General features: G+C 38.7%; 1 protein-coding gene across 1 annotated transcript in view; it reads left to right on the top strand.

Moving 5' to 3' along the window:
• Positions 1 to 14441, top strand: part of LOC110159332 (phospholipid-transporting ATPase ABCA1-like) — a 234285-nt gene that overhangs the window by 32606 nt on the left and 187238 nt on the right. The window contains exons 12-14 of the mRNA XM_055156114.1: positions 232 to 429; positions 4008 to 4213; positions 4902 to 5078. Coding sequence (XP_055012089.1) covers positions 232 to 429; positions 4008 to 4213; positions 4902 to 5078 — 581 coding nt within the window. The remainder of the gene's footprint in view (positions 1 to 231; positions 430 to 4007; positions 4214 to 4901; positions 5079 to 14441) is intronic.

The raw sequence follows: 14441 nt of genomic DNA, 5'->3' as shown, positions 1-14441 counted from the left end.
TTATTATTATGTTATTATTATCACGAGACCCAGGACTGCAGACATGAACCCTTAAGACAATGTGATAATATTGTCCACTGCAGTTTAGTCCAGTCCAGTTTGACTGTGGTTCCATTGTAGGGAGTATTATACATCTGGTAATGTAGGCCAAGATTATTACGTAGAACAGTTTTTTGCAATTTCTTTATCAATTATTTATAGTTTTGTAACAATGTTTTTATTCAAAATTAGAGCTTATTGAAGAACCGACTGTTTGCTGCACTTGTGGACCAGCGTCTCAGTGGAACCGGATGGACTGCAGAGTCACTCGCCAATTTCCTGTACAACGGACCCCCAGAAGACCGCCCCCCTGGCATGCCACAGTATGACTGGAGGGACCTGTATCAAAGTCTCACAGAAATGTTCAAAACCATCTCAAAATTTCTTGGGGTAAGACATATTTTTATTACGCTTTGAGTGTAATTGGATTTTCAGCTGTTCACATAATATGCAGAAAGCAAGCGGTTATGGTGCACTGTTGTGTATACACACCCTGTTTCTCTACTAAATGTCTCTCTCCTCTCTTCATTTTATGCTTCTCTCTATCCTGTGTAATAAAGCATATTGGCAAAAAATAAAGGAATAAAAACACATTGATTTACTGAGCAAATTGTAATTGAATTTAAATGTCTTCTGAAATGACATAAATAGTTCATATTGTGTCTTGAGAATATGGGCTATGAACTTGATCTCACATAAGGTTGATTTTATGTTGGATAAATAATAATAAAACCGTAGACAGTGACAGCCAAATTGCTATTCAAAATGCTATTCTTTCTCCCTTATTCTTTTTTCCTTCCAAATGCTGCCAAGAAAAACTGGATATTTGCCTGGAATTGGTATCCAGTTACGTGTGGCAAGTTGTTTTGTTTTTTTTAATGATTTTGCAGTAAATGTATGGCATAATACGGCAAAGAAATGAAGAAAACTTATCTCTCATAGTATAGCAAGATCTTTGACTAAGTTTCACAGAACAGATCTGCCATATTTTTTGTCTCAGTAGTGCTCTATTAAGTGTGTGAAAGACTATATGCACTTCCATACACAGGTAAGAGGTGTGATGGTTTGTCTATGTGGTCAGTGAAAGCCTTTAAAGTGCCCTTTTCTAAGCCTTAATGAAAGCTGTATTGTAGAATAATGGATTTGAGAATGGACATGGCTGCATATCAGATGATTTTTTGCTATTTTCTCTCTAAGGAAGTTTAGAGCTTCCTTTGTTAAGGTTGTACAGTTGAAAAGTAAAAGAAGACAAGTGCACCATCGTGACCAAATTATGTTGTAACTAGAAAATTGCCAATACATATATTTCAATTATGTTCTCAGTCGAATCAATTATATTTGCTGTAGATCTCAAATATGTATATAAGAAAAAGTCAAATTTCTTCCTGAAGTCTTTGGCAGTAGACCTCTTAAAAAGACCCATACCACTGACAGTTACAAATCACTAAAGCTTGGTTAGTATTGGATCAATTGCACAGCCCTTTATGTACCATTAACTAGCTTTTTGGTAGCAGGAAACAACCTTATTATATCAAAAAAGGCATGAAACATCAATGTACAGTTTGAAAAGCAGTGTCTCCCCTTTAGAACTTCCCTATACACCTGCATTTTTCAGTAGTCCATTCCACCTTAAAAGTTCAGGATATAGTTTGGTGCTGAGAAGGATGTTGCGTCACTTGCGTTGAGTGAAGGGGGCAGACTTACTGGTTTTCCAAAGTTCTTGTCCTTGTCAAACACATGTCCATCCTGTTTCTGTTGATGTCTGACAGTCTTTTGACCCGTCTCGCACACCGTAGACAGGGGCACATCCATTTCATTCTGGATAAGGTTACATAAACTCTGACACCAACTCATGTTCGAGCAGGAGCACCATGTTTATAATGAGATTCTACAATAACTACACACCTGTGCTATCACTCACTGACCTACACAGCATGATGCAACCGTAACTGTGCTGCCGCCGCTGCCCAGGAAATACCAATAAATTAGGTCAAACCCAACCCAGTACTTGATAGAATTCTAGACATATTATACACTGTCAAAACACACACACACACATATATAGTGCAAACATTATCTAAACTTTTATTTCATCACATTCATTATGAAATTAATTACAGTCTAAAATTAATACTAACTGAATATACATTTAAAACACTGAACACTGAAACAAATGTTTTCAAATAGTATCAAGTTAGCAAACACTGCAGTTATTCTTGTAACATGATTCCCTCTTCAATAGGGGTGTGCAAAAATATTGAAATATAGATATATTGTATTGTTTAATGTGATGATACATTATCGATATCGTGGGCTGCTGATATCACCAAAAGTATTTTTGGGATATTTAATTGAATTATTTTGTTACAGCGCTACAGTTTTGTTTGTTTAGTGGAAGGAAACTTGTTTATGCAGCACATTTGACATTTTCACTGTTTTGAGGATTAAAATGGATGTGCCTTTATTTTTTATTGAACCGTGTCGAATTGATTTGAAATATGTCATATTGAATCGTATTGAATAGAAAGCTCACTGTATCGAGATATGTGTCATATCATGGCTTATGTATCGAGATATGTGTCTTATCGGCAGTTCTGAATGATACCCTGAATGATACCCTGAAACAAGCATTCAAAATAAATGAACAAAATAAATGATCATGTTAAAATGGAAATACTGCCAGCATTTTATAAACTAGTTCTTTATCAGGTTAGACGCATGCACCATCAGTACCAAACTTCAAACCTGTCTCCCTACTGGCCTGCCATTACATCCTCACCAGTCTGCCACAAACAAACGCAATTTATTTTTTCCAGCCAAACCCAGATCCACAATAACGACTTGTGAATTTGGGAATGACAAAACTGTTGCAGCAGTGAGATGTGCGGACAGCTGTCAGGAGTGACTGGCTCCCGGGACGCCAAGCTCATTAGCGCCTCATGAATGGTGGGCAGGGGGGCTACAGAGGAGGGGAGAGACGGGGGTTTCATTTCAGTCTGCCTTTGCCAGAGCCCAAACCATTTTCCACCCTCTGGCAACACTAAACCATTTTGAACTACACTGGTGGTGAGCTAGTGCGCTGCTAGTGATGCTATTCGCTAAACAGCCATTTGCCAGCGTGTCATGTCATTATTACATGTTCTCTGGAGCTGATTTTAGTTAGTGCTAATGTTGTCCGGGTTAGTTGGTTGGTTCATTGGTCATTGTTGGCTGATTTGTTAGACTATTGCTGGGACAATTGTAAACATGAACGGTTTTATGGTGTTTTGGATGTCAGTAATTTATTATATTTGGCAAAGGACATGCTGGGTTTCTTGTAGGGGTGTAACAATAATCTAAATACTGTAAAAATCCTGATAATATTTGGGGCTACTACAATTGGATCACAAGAAACAAAAACAGAACTGTTTCAAAGTGTAAAGAAAGTCTGGATAAGTGATTGCAATTAGGTGATCATTACAGTATTTTTGCAATATATTTTTTACCATAACATTTAACCCTAAACTACTTAATTCATAAAATGGACAGCAAAAACAATGCACTGGAGCCATATCCTATCCCCCTGATTTGAGTTGGATGTGATTGACAGATGGATTAATCAGAGAAACACACGATTCATTGTTTATCATAACAAAAATGGCAGCTTATGAAAAACTGAAGCGTCAACCTTTTATTTATTTCAGGGAAAACAAGATACATTTTGTTCTGAGTGATACAAGAATTTTGGAGAGGAAATGTCTTCTGCATTTGAGAGCCACATGCTACAAATTAGCGGCTGTGGTTGGACCGTATCAAATTAGGACGCTCTGCAGTCCGATTCCAGGCCCTTCTGGATTCAAACAGAATGCAGAAGGGACTGGCTGGTCAGGCCACTTCATTGCGAGACATCTGTTGCCTTGGAGAACGCTTCTGCTTTCCTAGCACTTTCAATTCACTATTTTCTCATTGTCTTGTTATGTACTCAACAGTGTCTGGACCTGAATAAGTTTGAGGCGGTGCCAACAGAACGACAGTTGGTCAGCAGAGCGTTGGACCTTCTGGATAATGGGACATATTGGGCTGGGGTTGTGTTTGAAACCATTAGCACAAACTCCTCTGAGCTGCCTCTCTACATGAAGTATAAGCTCCGGATGGATGTTAATGAGGTGGAGAGGACCGATAAAATAATGTCCAGGTAAGAGCCAATCTTGAAATGTTGTCTAATATGCACCAAAATAATGGAGCCCACTGCCATACTGGGAAAAGCCTTAGCACATATAAAATAAATTATTTTATTTATAATTTTTTTCCCTGCATGTTGTTTTGGAGATGTTATTGCTTTGCCTGGAATGTTCGTCAGTATGCCATTAAACATGTCTGTCTCCATGGAAACAAGCAGGTGGTGTTAATAGACCAAGTTACAGGTCAGATCTGTGGAGAAGCAATCTTGCTTCCAGTGAGAATGCATGATTTTCAAGATACTTTTGTGCAACAAAACCTATGACATGAAATAAATGCAAGATAGATAAGCTGAATGACATCCCGTGGAAAATTTCAGGCAAAGCAGTCTCCTCTCCATGAAAAATACCTAGAGCATCTTTAATTTACAGCTTCTTCATCAAAGCAGAATAGAATGTGCCCATTTTACAGATAAATCCACGAAAATTACCCCAGCTGTTGACTTTTAATACCCTCATCTCTCTATTCAAAGAAACCCATCTTTTTACGGTCATTTAAACTTAACCAAGTGAAAATATGACCTTAGAAAATCGCTGTGTTATCCCGCCAGTATTTTTTGACCAGTGAGTCCGCAGTTTTTTTTTGTTTTTTTTTTGTACCTGGCATTTGCTAAGACAGATCCCTTTGTGTCTACTTTTAATAAGGTCATGGTCTCCTGGGGCTCGGGACAACGCCTTTAATGACCTGCGCTATATATGGGGCGGCTTCTCCTACCTGCAGGACATGATAGACCACGGCATTATCCGCCTGCACACGGCCACGAACCAGACGCTCGGGGTGTACGCGCAGCAGATGCCCTACCCCTGCTATGTGCTGGATGAGTGAGTATCGTATATAGTTCACAGCTGACAAAACTACAGTGGGATGATGTGTAAGACCCGGAACTTGTAGTCATAAGTGTACAGGCATGCACAATAACACAGCAGTCTTCACCTTACAGAAAGTTCTCCACTCAAAGTATGCTCAGACTTATGTAGTCACAACAAAAAGTCTAAATGTGGATGTGTAGAAATTAAGCAACATTGTGAAACTTTCTGGAGGTGGCACATCAACTCGAAATTGAAAGCATACCATACTTTTGAGCATTCTTCATGGAGATAGATTAGCATGCCATACTGTGAAATATTCTAGCTAACAGATCGGCATTTACATGGAGACAAGCAGGTGAGGGCCCTCCAGCAAGTAAAATAAGTCAGGTTTGTGGAAATGCAAGCCTCACAGTAAGGGGGAAAAAAAAGAGAAAAAGAAAAAAAGCTCAGTGGTTTTTTAATTAAGTGTGAAAATGGACAGACGGCAGATTTGTTGAGGGCAGACATGCATTCATTTGTAGACAGAGTTCAAGTCTATAAAGCCAGAGTCTACTTAAGCCAGAGGGGTAGCGGGTGGACCATCCAGGATAGGGTAAGTGTCATCTAGGCAGGTGACGGGTCCTCTAACCAGGTGAGGGAAGGTGGAGGATCTGGGTCCATAGGTCAGGACTGAGGCAAAGGAGAGGTGATCTAAGGTCAGATTATTACTTGAGAAGCTAGTAGCCAGAGATGAATAGCGAGAAACAGACAAAATACAAACTAAATATTTCATATCCTGTTATAAAGAATGTAGGAGGAACTTGTGCTACTACTGATTATGATTTCATTTATGCTTCCAATGCCATGTGTAAATGTTTAGTTGCTTCTGTTGCTACTCTATTACTACATTTAGGGGGTGAGACTTAAGATTTAATTGATAATGAGTTCAGACTTAGTAACTACTTAATTAATGCTCAATTAATACTCCTAACCTCTTAATTCTTTAAATGCATTACCTATTTCTTGACTATCCAATGACAATCAGGGTAGTCACGGCATCTTAAAAGTCTTAACAGTCTTAAATTTCATGTTCTTAAATTAAGGCCTTAAAAAGTCTTATGTTGTGAAAGTCTAATTTTTTTCACAAAAGTCTTAAATGTCATTATCCTATTTTTTGTATACCCAAACGGGCTGCAGTGCACTGTTAATTGGAGGGAGGAACAAAAAATCAATAACGTGATGTCATGTAATGTGAATGATCATCTAATTTGAACTATGTGGAAACAATATTTTGGTGTCTGGCACCGGTGGCAATGAGTAAACAATCTGTACAGTGGAGGAAGACGTTGGATGGATCATGGGGAAGTGTAGGTTTAGATTCTAGATATAGTAGTTGGTTGGTCATTATTAGAATTGGATCTAGTGTTTTTCGCCCGCATAATGGGTGCTGTGTTGGTCTTAATTTTCATTTAAGTGGTCTTACAAAGGTCTTAAAAAAGACTTAAATTTGGGGTAATCAAACCTGGGGATACCCTGGACAACAGTGTTGGGAGTAACGCGTTATAAAAGTAACGAATTACAGTAATGCATTACTTTTTGCTGTAACGCAGTAATGTAAGGCATTACAGGGGAAAAAATAGTAATATTTTACTCGGTACAAATGTGAGTAACGCGCGTTACAGTGTTTTTTTAACCTGGATTGAAGTGGTGGGTTTTTCTTCATACAAATTCGCTAAAATCACCTCGATATCAGCAGCAGTGAAACGCCGGAGATAGACCTTCAGGTAACCGCGGGCGAAAGGACTGACAAAGAACTCCACGCTGTTTAGACCTGGTTTAGACCTGGGTTGGTTCTGGTTTAGACCTGGGTCAGTTCTGGTTTAGACCTGGTTTACACTCGTCCCTCCCTCTATCGCAGTTAACTTTTCGCTGTCTCGCAGATTTTTTTATTGTTTATTTTTTGTGCAATTTTGCATGCCCTGTTTTTTTAACATTGTATGAATGCGTATTGCGTTCCTCCCGCTGCGTCCTGACTGGCCAAGGGACTCCTGTCTCCTGTACAGTACAGTACAGAATGTGTTCAGCTGCCAAATTTAAATACATGTTTAATCTCTAGCAGTGTGATTCTGAAGTGCTGTACGGTTGCAAGTTTTCTCCCCGACGAAAACCCACAACGTCGACGAAACGTTCTGCACCGACAAAGGCTCCTGCGCTCGCACCCAAAAGGCAGAGGAAGATGCAAACCATCACACAAAAAGATGGACTTCTGGACACGCTGAAGGAAGGTAGAAGTTACGCGCTGTAACAGAGTCTTACACCGGCTCGGGTACCTGCAAATAGTTGCTGAAATCAGGGCCGCGAGCCCGAGCAGCAGGGTGACAGCCGCTCTTACCTCCGTGAGGTGCGGAGCAGAGCCGCTCCTTTCTCCTGCGGTCACCTTCGAGCCCGTCCCTACAGTGAGTCCTGTTTTAGTCCTAGTTCAGTTCTAGTTTAGTCCTAGTTCACTTCTGGTTTAGTCCTGGTTCAGCTCTGGTTTAGACCTGGTTTAGTCCTGGTTCAGTCCATATACAGCGCAAAAGTTATTTTGGTGAGAGTAACTTAAAGTAATGCAATAGTAATGTAATGCCTTACATTTTAAATGCAGTAATATTGTAATGTAACGAATTACTTTGAAATGACAGTAATAGGTAATAAATAACGCATTACAGTTTCAAAGTAACTTGCCCAACAGTGCTGGACAATATTACAGCATTATTATGATTGTACACAGAGAATTGTGCTTGGTATCAAACTAAATATGAACGGACTGTACCTCAGATTTTTTATTATACCCATTACTTTATTGGTGATGCATATTTTTGGTATATTCTAGAAGCAACTTTATACCTCCCTTAAGTGTACTACAACTTCATTACTGGTTTTACAATGACAACAGCTCATTTTTCACAGTAAAATCTACAGTACCATTAAATACTTAGAAAAAGTTACTTGTTTACCCTCCTGCTTCAAACTCTGGTCCAGGTGTACCCATTCATCATTTGTACTGCACTTTGTTGACCTGTAGTAATATGAGTAATACTAACATTCAGGCAGAGGAGTTTAGGTCCTTAGCTTTGAAACCCAATGGCAAAAGTCAATAATAAACATGTAACTTCCTGGAGGAGGCATTTAATCATGGACAACAGGTCGGTGAGGAAAAAGCAAAAGAAGACGCTATTGATTATTGTCAAACCACAGGAAATTCTTGAATAGCGAATGGATCCTGAATTATTAAAGGCACCACCACAAGGAGATGCCTGCTTTCTTGTCTTCCTTTCTCTCTCAGAACTAACCAGATCATGTAGAGCGATTGATAGCTGCCCCACCTGCGTTACATCTGCTAGATCGACATACCTCAGGGACACGAATGACAACGTATTTCAATGAATCTTCTACAGACAAGGCTTCCAGTGCGCCGTAGATCTAGCCTACTTCCACAACATTACCATCTCCATTAATAAAGAAACAGATCTGAAATGGCATTGAGGGAGAGAGAGAGAGAGAGAGAGAGGGAGGGAGAAGGGGAGCGTGATTACCCCGAGAGATTTAAGACCAGGGGTACAATGCAGACATTTACAAGACACGAAATATTACAAGGAGATGCGGAGAATTGTTCAATGCTGTGACAGCCAACATGAGAGCAAGATAGACACGCTTTGAACACTACAAAGTCCTGTTCTGATCAAAGGTTTGTCAGTTTGTATCTAGGGCAGCCTTACTGATCATTTGAATGACCATGAAAAACATCTTATCTAAGCTTAATATTAATGCTATAATGTAACATCAAGATGCAACACGATTTTGCGCTTTGCATCAGTTTCTAGACTCGATTATTTCAAAGAGTTGACTTAAAAGAGCATTTGACATTTTAAAAAATCGTTTGTCAAACCCAATTTACTGTAAGAAACTGAGGCCAGCCAGCCAGCCATCCTAATACATTTTAATGTCCTTGCTTATTAAAGGAGCGCTATGTAACTTTTTTCTGCTAGAAGGTCAGCAATCTGCTTGTCTTCATGGCGATGTTATTGCCTAGAATATTCCACAGAAATAATGTATTTATCTTGAGATTTGTACATCAATTAAAATTTATTTTCAGTCACGCTCCCCCTAGGAAGAAGAAAATATTTCACTCCCCCCACTCCACAGAACCACTATCAAACGTGGACAAATCGCACCCTCGCCTTCAGTAGTCTACATACGAGAGCAAATGTGTTAGTTGCACTTCCAAAGCGACTCCTGGGACACACGCAGCATGTGTCTGTCCGTATTCTGCACTGCGCTCACCTGCGTCATGAGGCGATCCACTCCTGTGTCTTCCAGGTCTTTAATGATCATGTCTGTGTTAAAGTTCAACTCCTTTGCTATTTGGTACACCACCTTATATGATGTTAACAGTGCTCGCCGGTTTACTGAAGCAGCATTCACAAAGCGGGATGATTGCTGGCAATATTCGGCATGTATTCGCTGAAGGTCTCAAGCAGCGTGATTGGGGTGTAATGTCTTTAAGTGATGCTGTAATTTATTTGGCTTTATGCTGTCCGCTGCCAACATTTTTAGACACATTAAACACACTGGTCTTTCCTTGTTTTCCCACCGTAGCCACAGTGAACCCCAAGCATGACATACGTTTTATATATAGTTTGTTCACTGCACTTCATATCTCCTGCTCTGTGCTGTGTTTGTGTTTGCTTGGTGCAAAAAACCCAACACTATAATGTTAATACTTCCTGCGCACACTCTGACAATGAGAGCGTCGCTGCCAACTACTGCATTGGATGTGCAATTACACTTTATTCAAGTATGGCAAAAAAAGCATGTTCCCCGAGCTCACACGTGGCCCCCACTATTTGAGAAGGACTAATTTAAGGGTTAGATCTATAGAGAAGTAAGCCAGTTAGAATGACGTTTAGTGTTACTGGGAAAAAAAAGCAAACCTTCATATAACAGATAAGTTTAATGTCATGCCATGTAACATTTTAGCCAAAAGCACTAGAGAAGTTATATAAGTGCAGCTTTAAGATATCAAATTTAACACATTCCATTACGTCAAATAATAAAAATAAAACATGTCCTTTTGAGCTGTGGGCTTATGGCAGAAACAAGATATTTTTAAGTGCTTTTTGGTGGTTTACTTTTAATCAAATAGCATTTTTATTGGCTCACCATAAAATGTCCCAGATTTGTATTCACATTGTGGATCTAAGATTAAATGCATCTTTACTTCTTTTTTACTTTCTTGCTGTTGCATTAGTTCACCTGGCGTCAGTTCTGTGTTTTACAAGCATTAAACTACCAAAGAGGGTGCACTTAGCTGGGCCTTTCCGGTGCAGGGATCATTTCAAATTGTAATTGGATTGATGTTATATGCAATACCAAGATTTTTATCCAATAAGCAATTTACCTTCAAATAAAAATACTACCATTGGACTCCCATAAATGTAATGGCTGTATCCCTAAAATAGATGCTAAAATAAAATGAAATACTAGACCCATGTAGAATCATTTTGACAAGCAGGTGGACTATATTGCCAAAAATAACTGCATTGATATTTTGGGTGAGGTTTGAACAAAAAACAAAACAAAACAAAAAAAACAAACATAGCAGATTAGTTTTATTAAAATTTTTACAGTTTTTATTATGCATATGCAATTGTAATTTTGTATATCACTAAAACAATATTTTCAGTGCTGTCTGTTTGATATACTGACATGTAATTACACAATTTTCATTGCTTCCCTTTCATTGTCCTAAAACAAAAGATTAATAATTACTCACCATAAATGTAGACCATCAAGCATTGCAATACCCTCACCATTTAGTCTCTTTGCCAGCCTTCCCATTTGGGCATTCCCGTGAATTATTAACACTTCAAAACTGCTATTTCATTCATAAATTATTGAACTGCATGGGGAAATCACACAAAGGGGCAGAGACACGCTAGAACACACAGATGCATGATGGGAAAGAACCTTGATGGTAATTATTTTGATCTTTGCGGCCGAAAGGGATGGAGAGAACATTGTGCATTCAGATGAACATGTCTTTGCTAAGTCTTTCGCAGCTTAGTGGAAATCTCTCTTTAAAATGCCATTTATGGAAAACCTCAGGCACCAGGGCCATTCAGGGGCGCAATGAAGAATTAAAAAATATATTCTTGTATAGGAAATCAATGCAGATTTATTTATAGTGATAGAGAGGCTGTGCTGGTGGCTACAGTTCATACATAATTGCATTGTTGATGGCCAAAAGTCAAAGAGAAGAGTTCAGTTTTCTTTCAGGGTTATGAGGGCAGGTAAAAAAGACAAAAAATGTTTCTTCTTTTCTTTTCTTTTCTTCTTCAGTTAAGAAAATTATTTGTAATTTTTGGTCACGAAAAAACCCAAATGTTTAGACTGTCATATGTTTTAAATGTGAATGTTAATGGTGTGGTATTGTCAAAATCAATTGCAATCTTATTTGTGAACATCATAGAAATCTTAAACGTTCATAAAAAGAAAAATGCAGTAAACACATTTTCGAGCATTCTGGACATACTTGTAAAATAACTTGTGAGGTTTTTGTTTTTAATTGATTTAATTTCTATATACATGTATATATATTAGTGCTGTCATGCGATTAAAAAAATTGAGAGATTAATTAATTATGATCTGTAATTAATTAATCTAATTAATCTAATTTTAATCTCACCTAAAAATTGCTGAGAAAAGCCTTCAATTTGAAGTATTTTCATTTAAATTCATTATTACATTATTGTGGCAGATCAAAAGACTGATATAGATTTTAAAAAGTTACTTTATAAAGTCATTTATTGTTTAACAAATCTCTCCAATTTGGCTGTTGAGCCCAAGTCTCCATGAATAAGAAACTGTTTGCTGTAAAGTAGTAAAGACGAGGAAATCTGAACATAATAACCTTTGTCTACTTAAAGACAATAAAAAGTCCAGTCTTTCCTTAACCATATTAAAAATATTATTGATAGAGAAATGCTTTATATATGAGATCACTGGTTTTAGTCCTGGTTTAGACCTGGTTTAGACCTGCTTTAGTCCTACTTTAGTCCTAGTTTAGTCCTGGAATGGATTAATCTTGGTTTTAGTCCTGGTGTTAGTTCTGGTTTAGTCCTGGTTTAGACCTGGTTTTAGTTCTGGTTTTAGTTCTGGTTTAGTCCTGGTTTAGACCTGGTTTAGTCCTGGTTTAGTCCTGGACTGGATTAGTCCTGGTTTTAGTCTTGGTGTTAGTTCTGGTTTTTAGAGGCTCACAGGAGGAAGTGCGGTTTACGCAGCGTACGCGAGAAAACACGATCCACACGCGGCTCACGGGAGGACAGCGGTGTCCGCGCAGTGTCTACGGAAGGAAACGTGGTCTGCGCGTTCTCAGTTTAATGACAATGATGAAGGTGTGTGTTTGTTTGTGTGTGTTTGTTTGTGTTTGTGTGCGTGTCCCCTCATGTGGCAGGTCACTATAGGACAGTAGTGCAGACATCATGAGCCTATGCAGGTTGTTTTCAGGCTATAATATATTTGGTATTTTCTTTTATATTTCACGTCGGGAGAAGAATTTCCAAGACACGAATGTGTTTTTACCTGTGCGCTGCTGCCTCTGTTCTACTGGCTCTTCGACCTCGTCCATTGTGCGACAGACGCCGCCAACGTGAACATGACGTTTACATCGCTCTTACTGCGCGCGTTTTGTGTGGGTTTCCGGCAATGAGTGGAATTATCGAAATAAAAAAATGTATAAATGTGTTTTTGTGTGTAAAAAACGTTTTTTTAATAAATTAACTCACATACAGAAACACTAAAGTTAGAGATTAAAAATGAGATTAACGCGATTAAAAAACATAATGCGCTAAATATGACTGTAATTAATTATTCGCAATTAACGCGATAATTTGACACCCCTAATATATATATATATATATATATATATATATATATATATATATATATATATATATATATATATATATATATATATATATATATATATATAGTCCACATAACCCTGGATATAAGCATAGTCAAAACAGTTGGGCTGTAAACATTCAATCAATATTCAATCAGTCACAGGCGGTAGCGTCGTAGTTGACCAAATACTTTATTAGTTGACAGAATTAGTTAGATTCAGAAATTCATTGAGAACTGTTTCCCCCTTTTACGTACAAATAATAATATATTTATAAAAACTTTCCCTGTCTTCTCAGTGCACTGTTGTACCAGAGATTACAGCCCTACAAACCCATACTCCCAAACTAATAACCCAAAAATAATTTGTAGTTTTCTTCATTTCCTCTGTGTATTCCATGTCTGCTCCATCAGTGAACTCCCCCCTCCCTCCCCTGACCTGTTGGCATTTTGAACCCCAGATAAGCAGACTGTATTAAATCCCTATGTGAGTGTGCTTTCCTATTGTGATGATGCTGCTGGATAAAGTTTGACCCCTGCCAGACCTGATAGCACGTAAACGCCTCCCTTTATCTGGTGACCTCGTGCCATCTCACGCGCCCCAATCTCCTGTTTGAATCCTGGGGCTCTACATCTATAGGATTTTCACATGGGTCCAAGTGGAAGTCTGACAATGTTTTTAAACCGAAAATTACATAGACATGATAGAGATAGCAAGTTTACCTATCTAATCTGTAAAATCTGAATGAGGAGAGTCAGTTTAATGGAATAGGAGAATGGGATGATGAACCCTTACAATTCTAAATCCTAGGGAGTTTTTCGTTGTCGTAGAGGGTATTGGCGCAGATTGGCAGCCTCACTTCCATCAGTCTACCGTAGAGCTGCTGTTAGGCAGAACAACAACTTACCACTACAATCAAATGTGGAGTAAATGAGCAATACAGGTCTCTCGCCCTCACCCACATTGTGCAGTCCGCAAAGAATTGTAATGTTCATTCCCGCTCCCGTCCGCATCTGCAATATTTTGTCCCGCTCCCGCCCACAAATCCTGCAAGATGGGGACGTTCGCTTTCTTAAGCTCTAAACATGGAGATGTGGAAAGGAACTGTCTAAAATGTGCGCGAGATTAGGCCACGTCCACAAATTTAGGCTGCTTAAAATGTTTTTATTCATGCCAAATAAAATATCCAGCACAAATGACGTATGACAGGCATACATTCATCATTTGTATAATTTACTTTACACTCATATTTAGTTTGCGGGATGTAGTTTATCATCCCATCCACCCGCTCCCACGTTGTCCTATCCCACTCCCGCCCACGCCTGCAATGAGCTTTCAGAATGTGTCCCACACTGCACTGTTTCGCGTCAGGTCCCGCGGGATTGCAATGCTCTAATGAATAGTCCAGGAAGTAATGCAAAGAAATTAGATTAGCATAGATGCTTTCTTGA

The sequence above is a fragment of the Boleophthalmus pectinirostris genome, unplaced genomic scaffold (assembly GCF_026225935.1).
Source record: "Boleophthalmus pectinirostris isolate CB_2022bp ecotype Guang Dong unplaced genomic scaffold, ASM2622593v1 HiC_scaffold_20, whole genome shotgun sequence".
NCBI classification, from domain to species: Eukaryota; Metazoa; Chordata; class Actinopteri; order Gobiiformes; family Gobiidae; genus Boleophthalmus; species Boleophthalmus pectinirostris.
The sequence above is the reverse complement of the archived record's forward strand: the minus strand, read 5'-3'. Positions and strand labels throughout refer to the sequence as shown.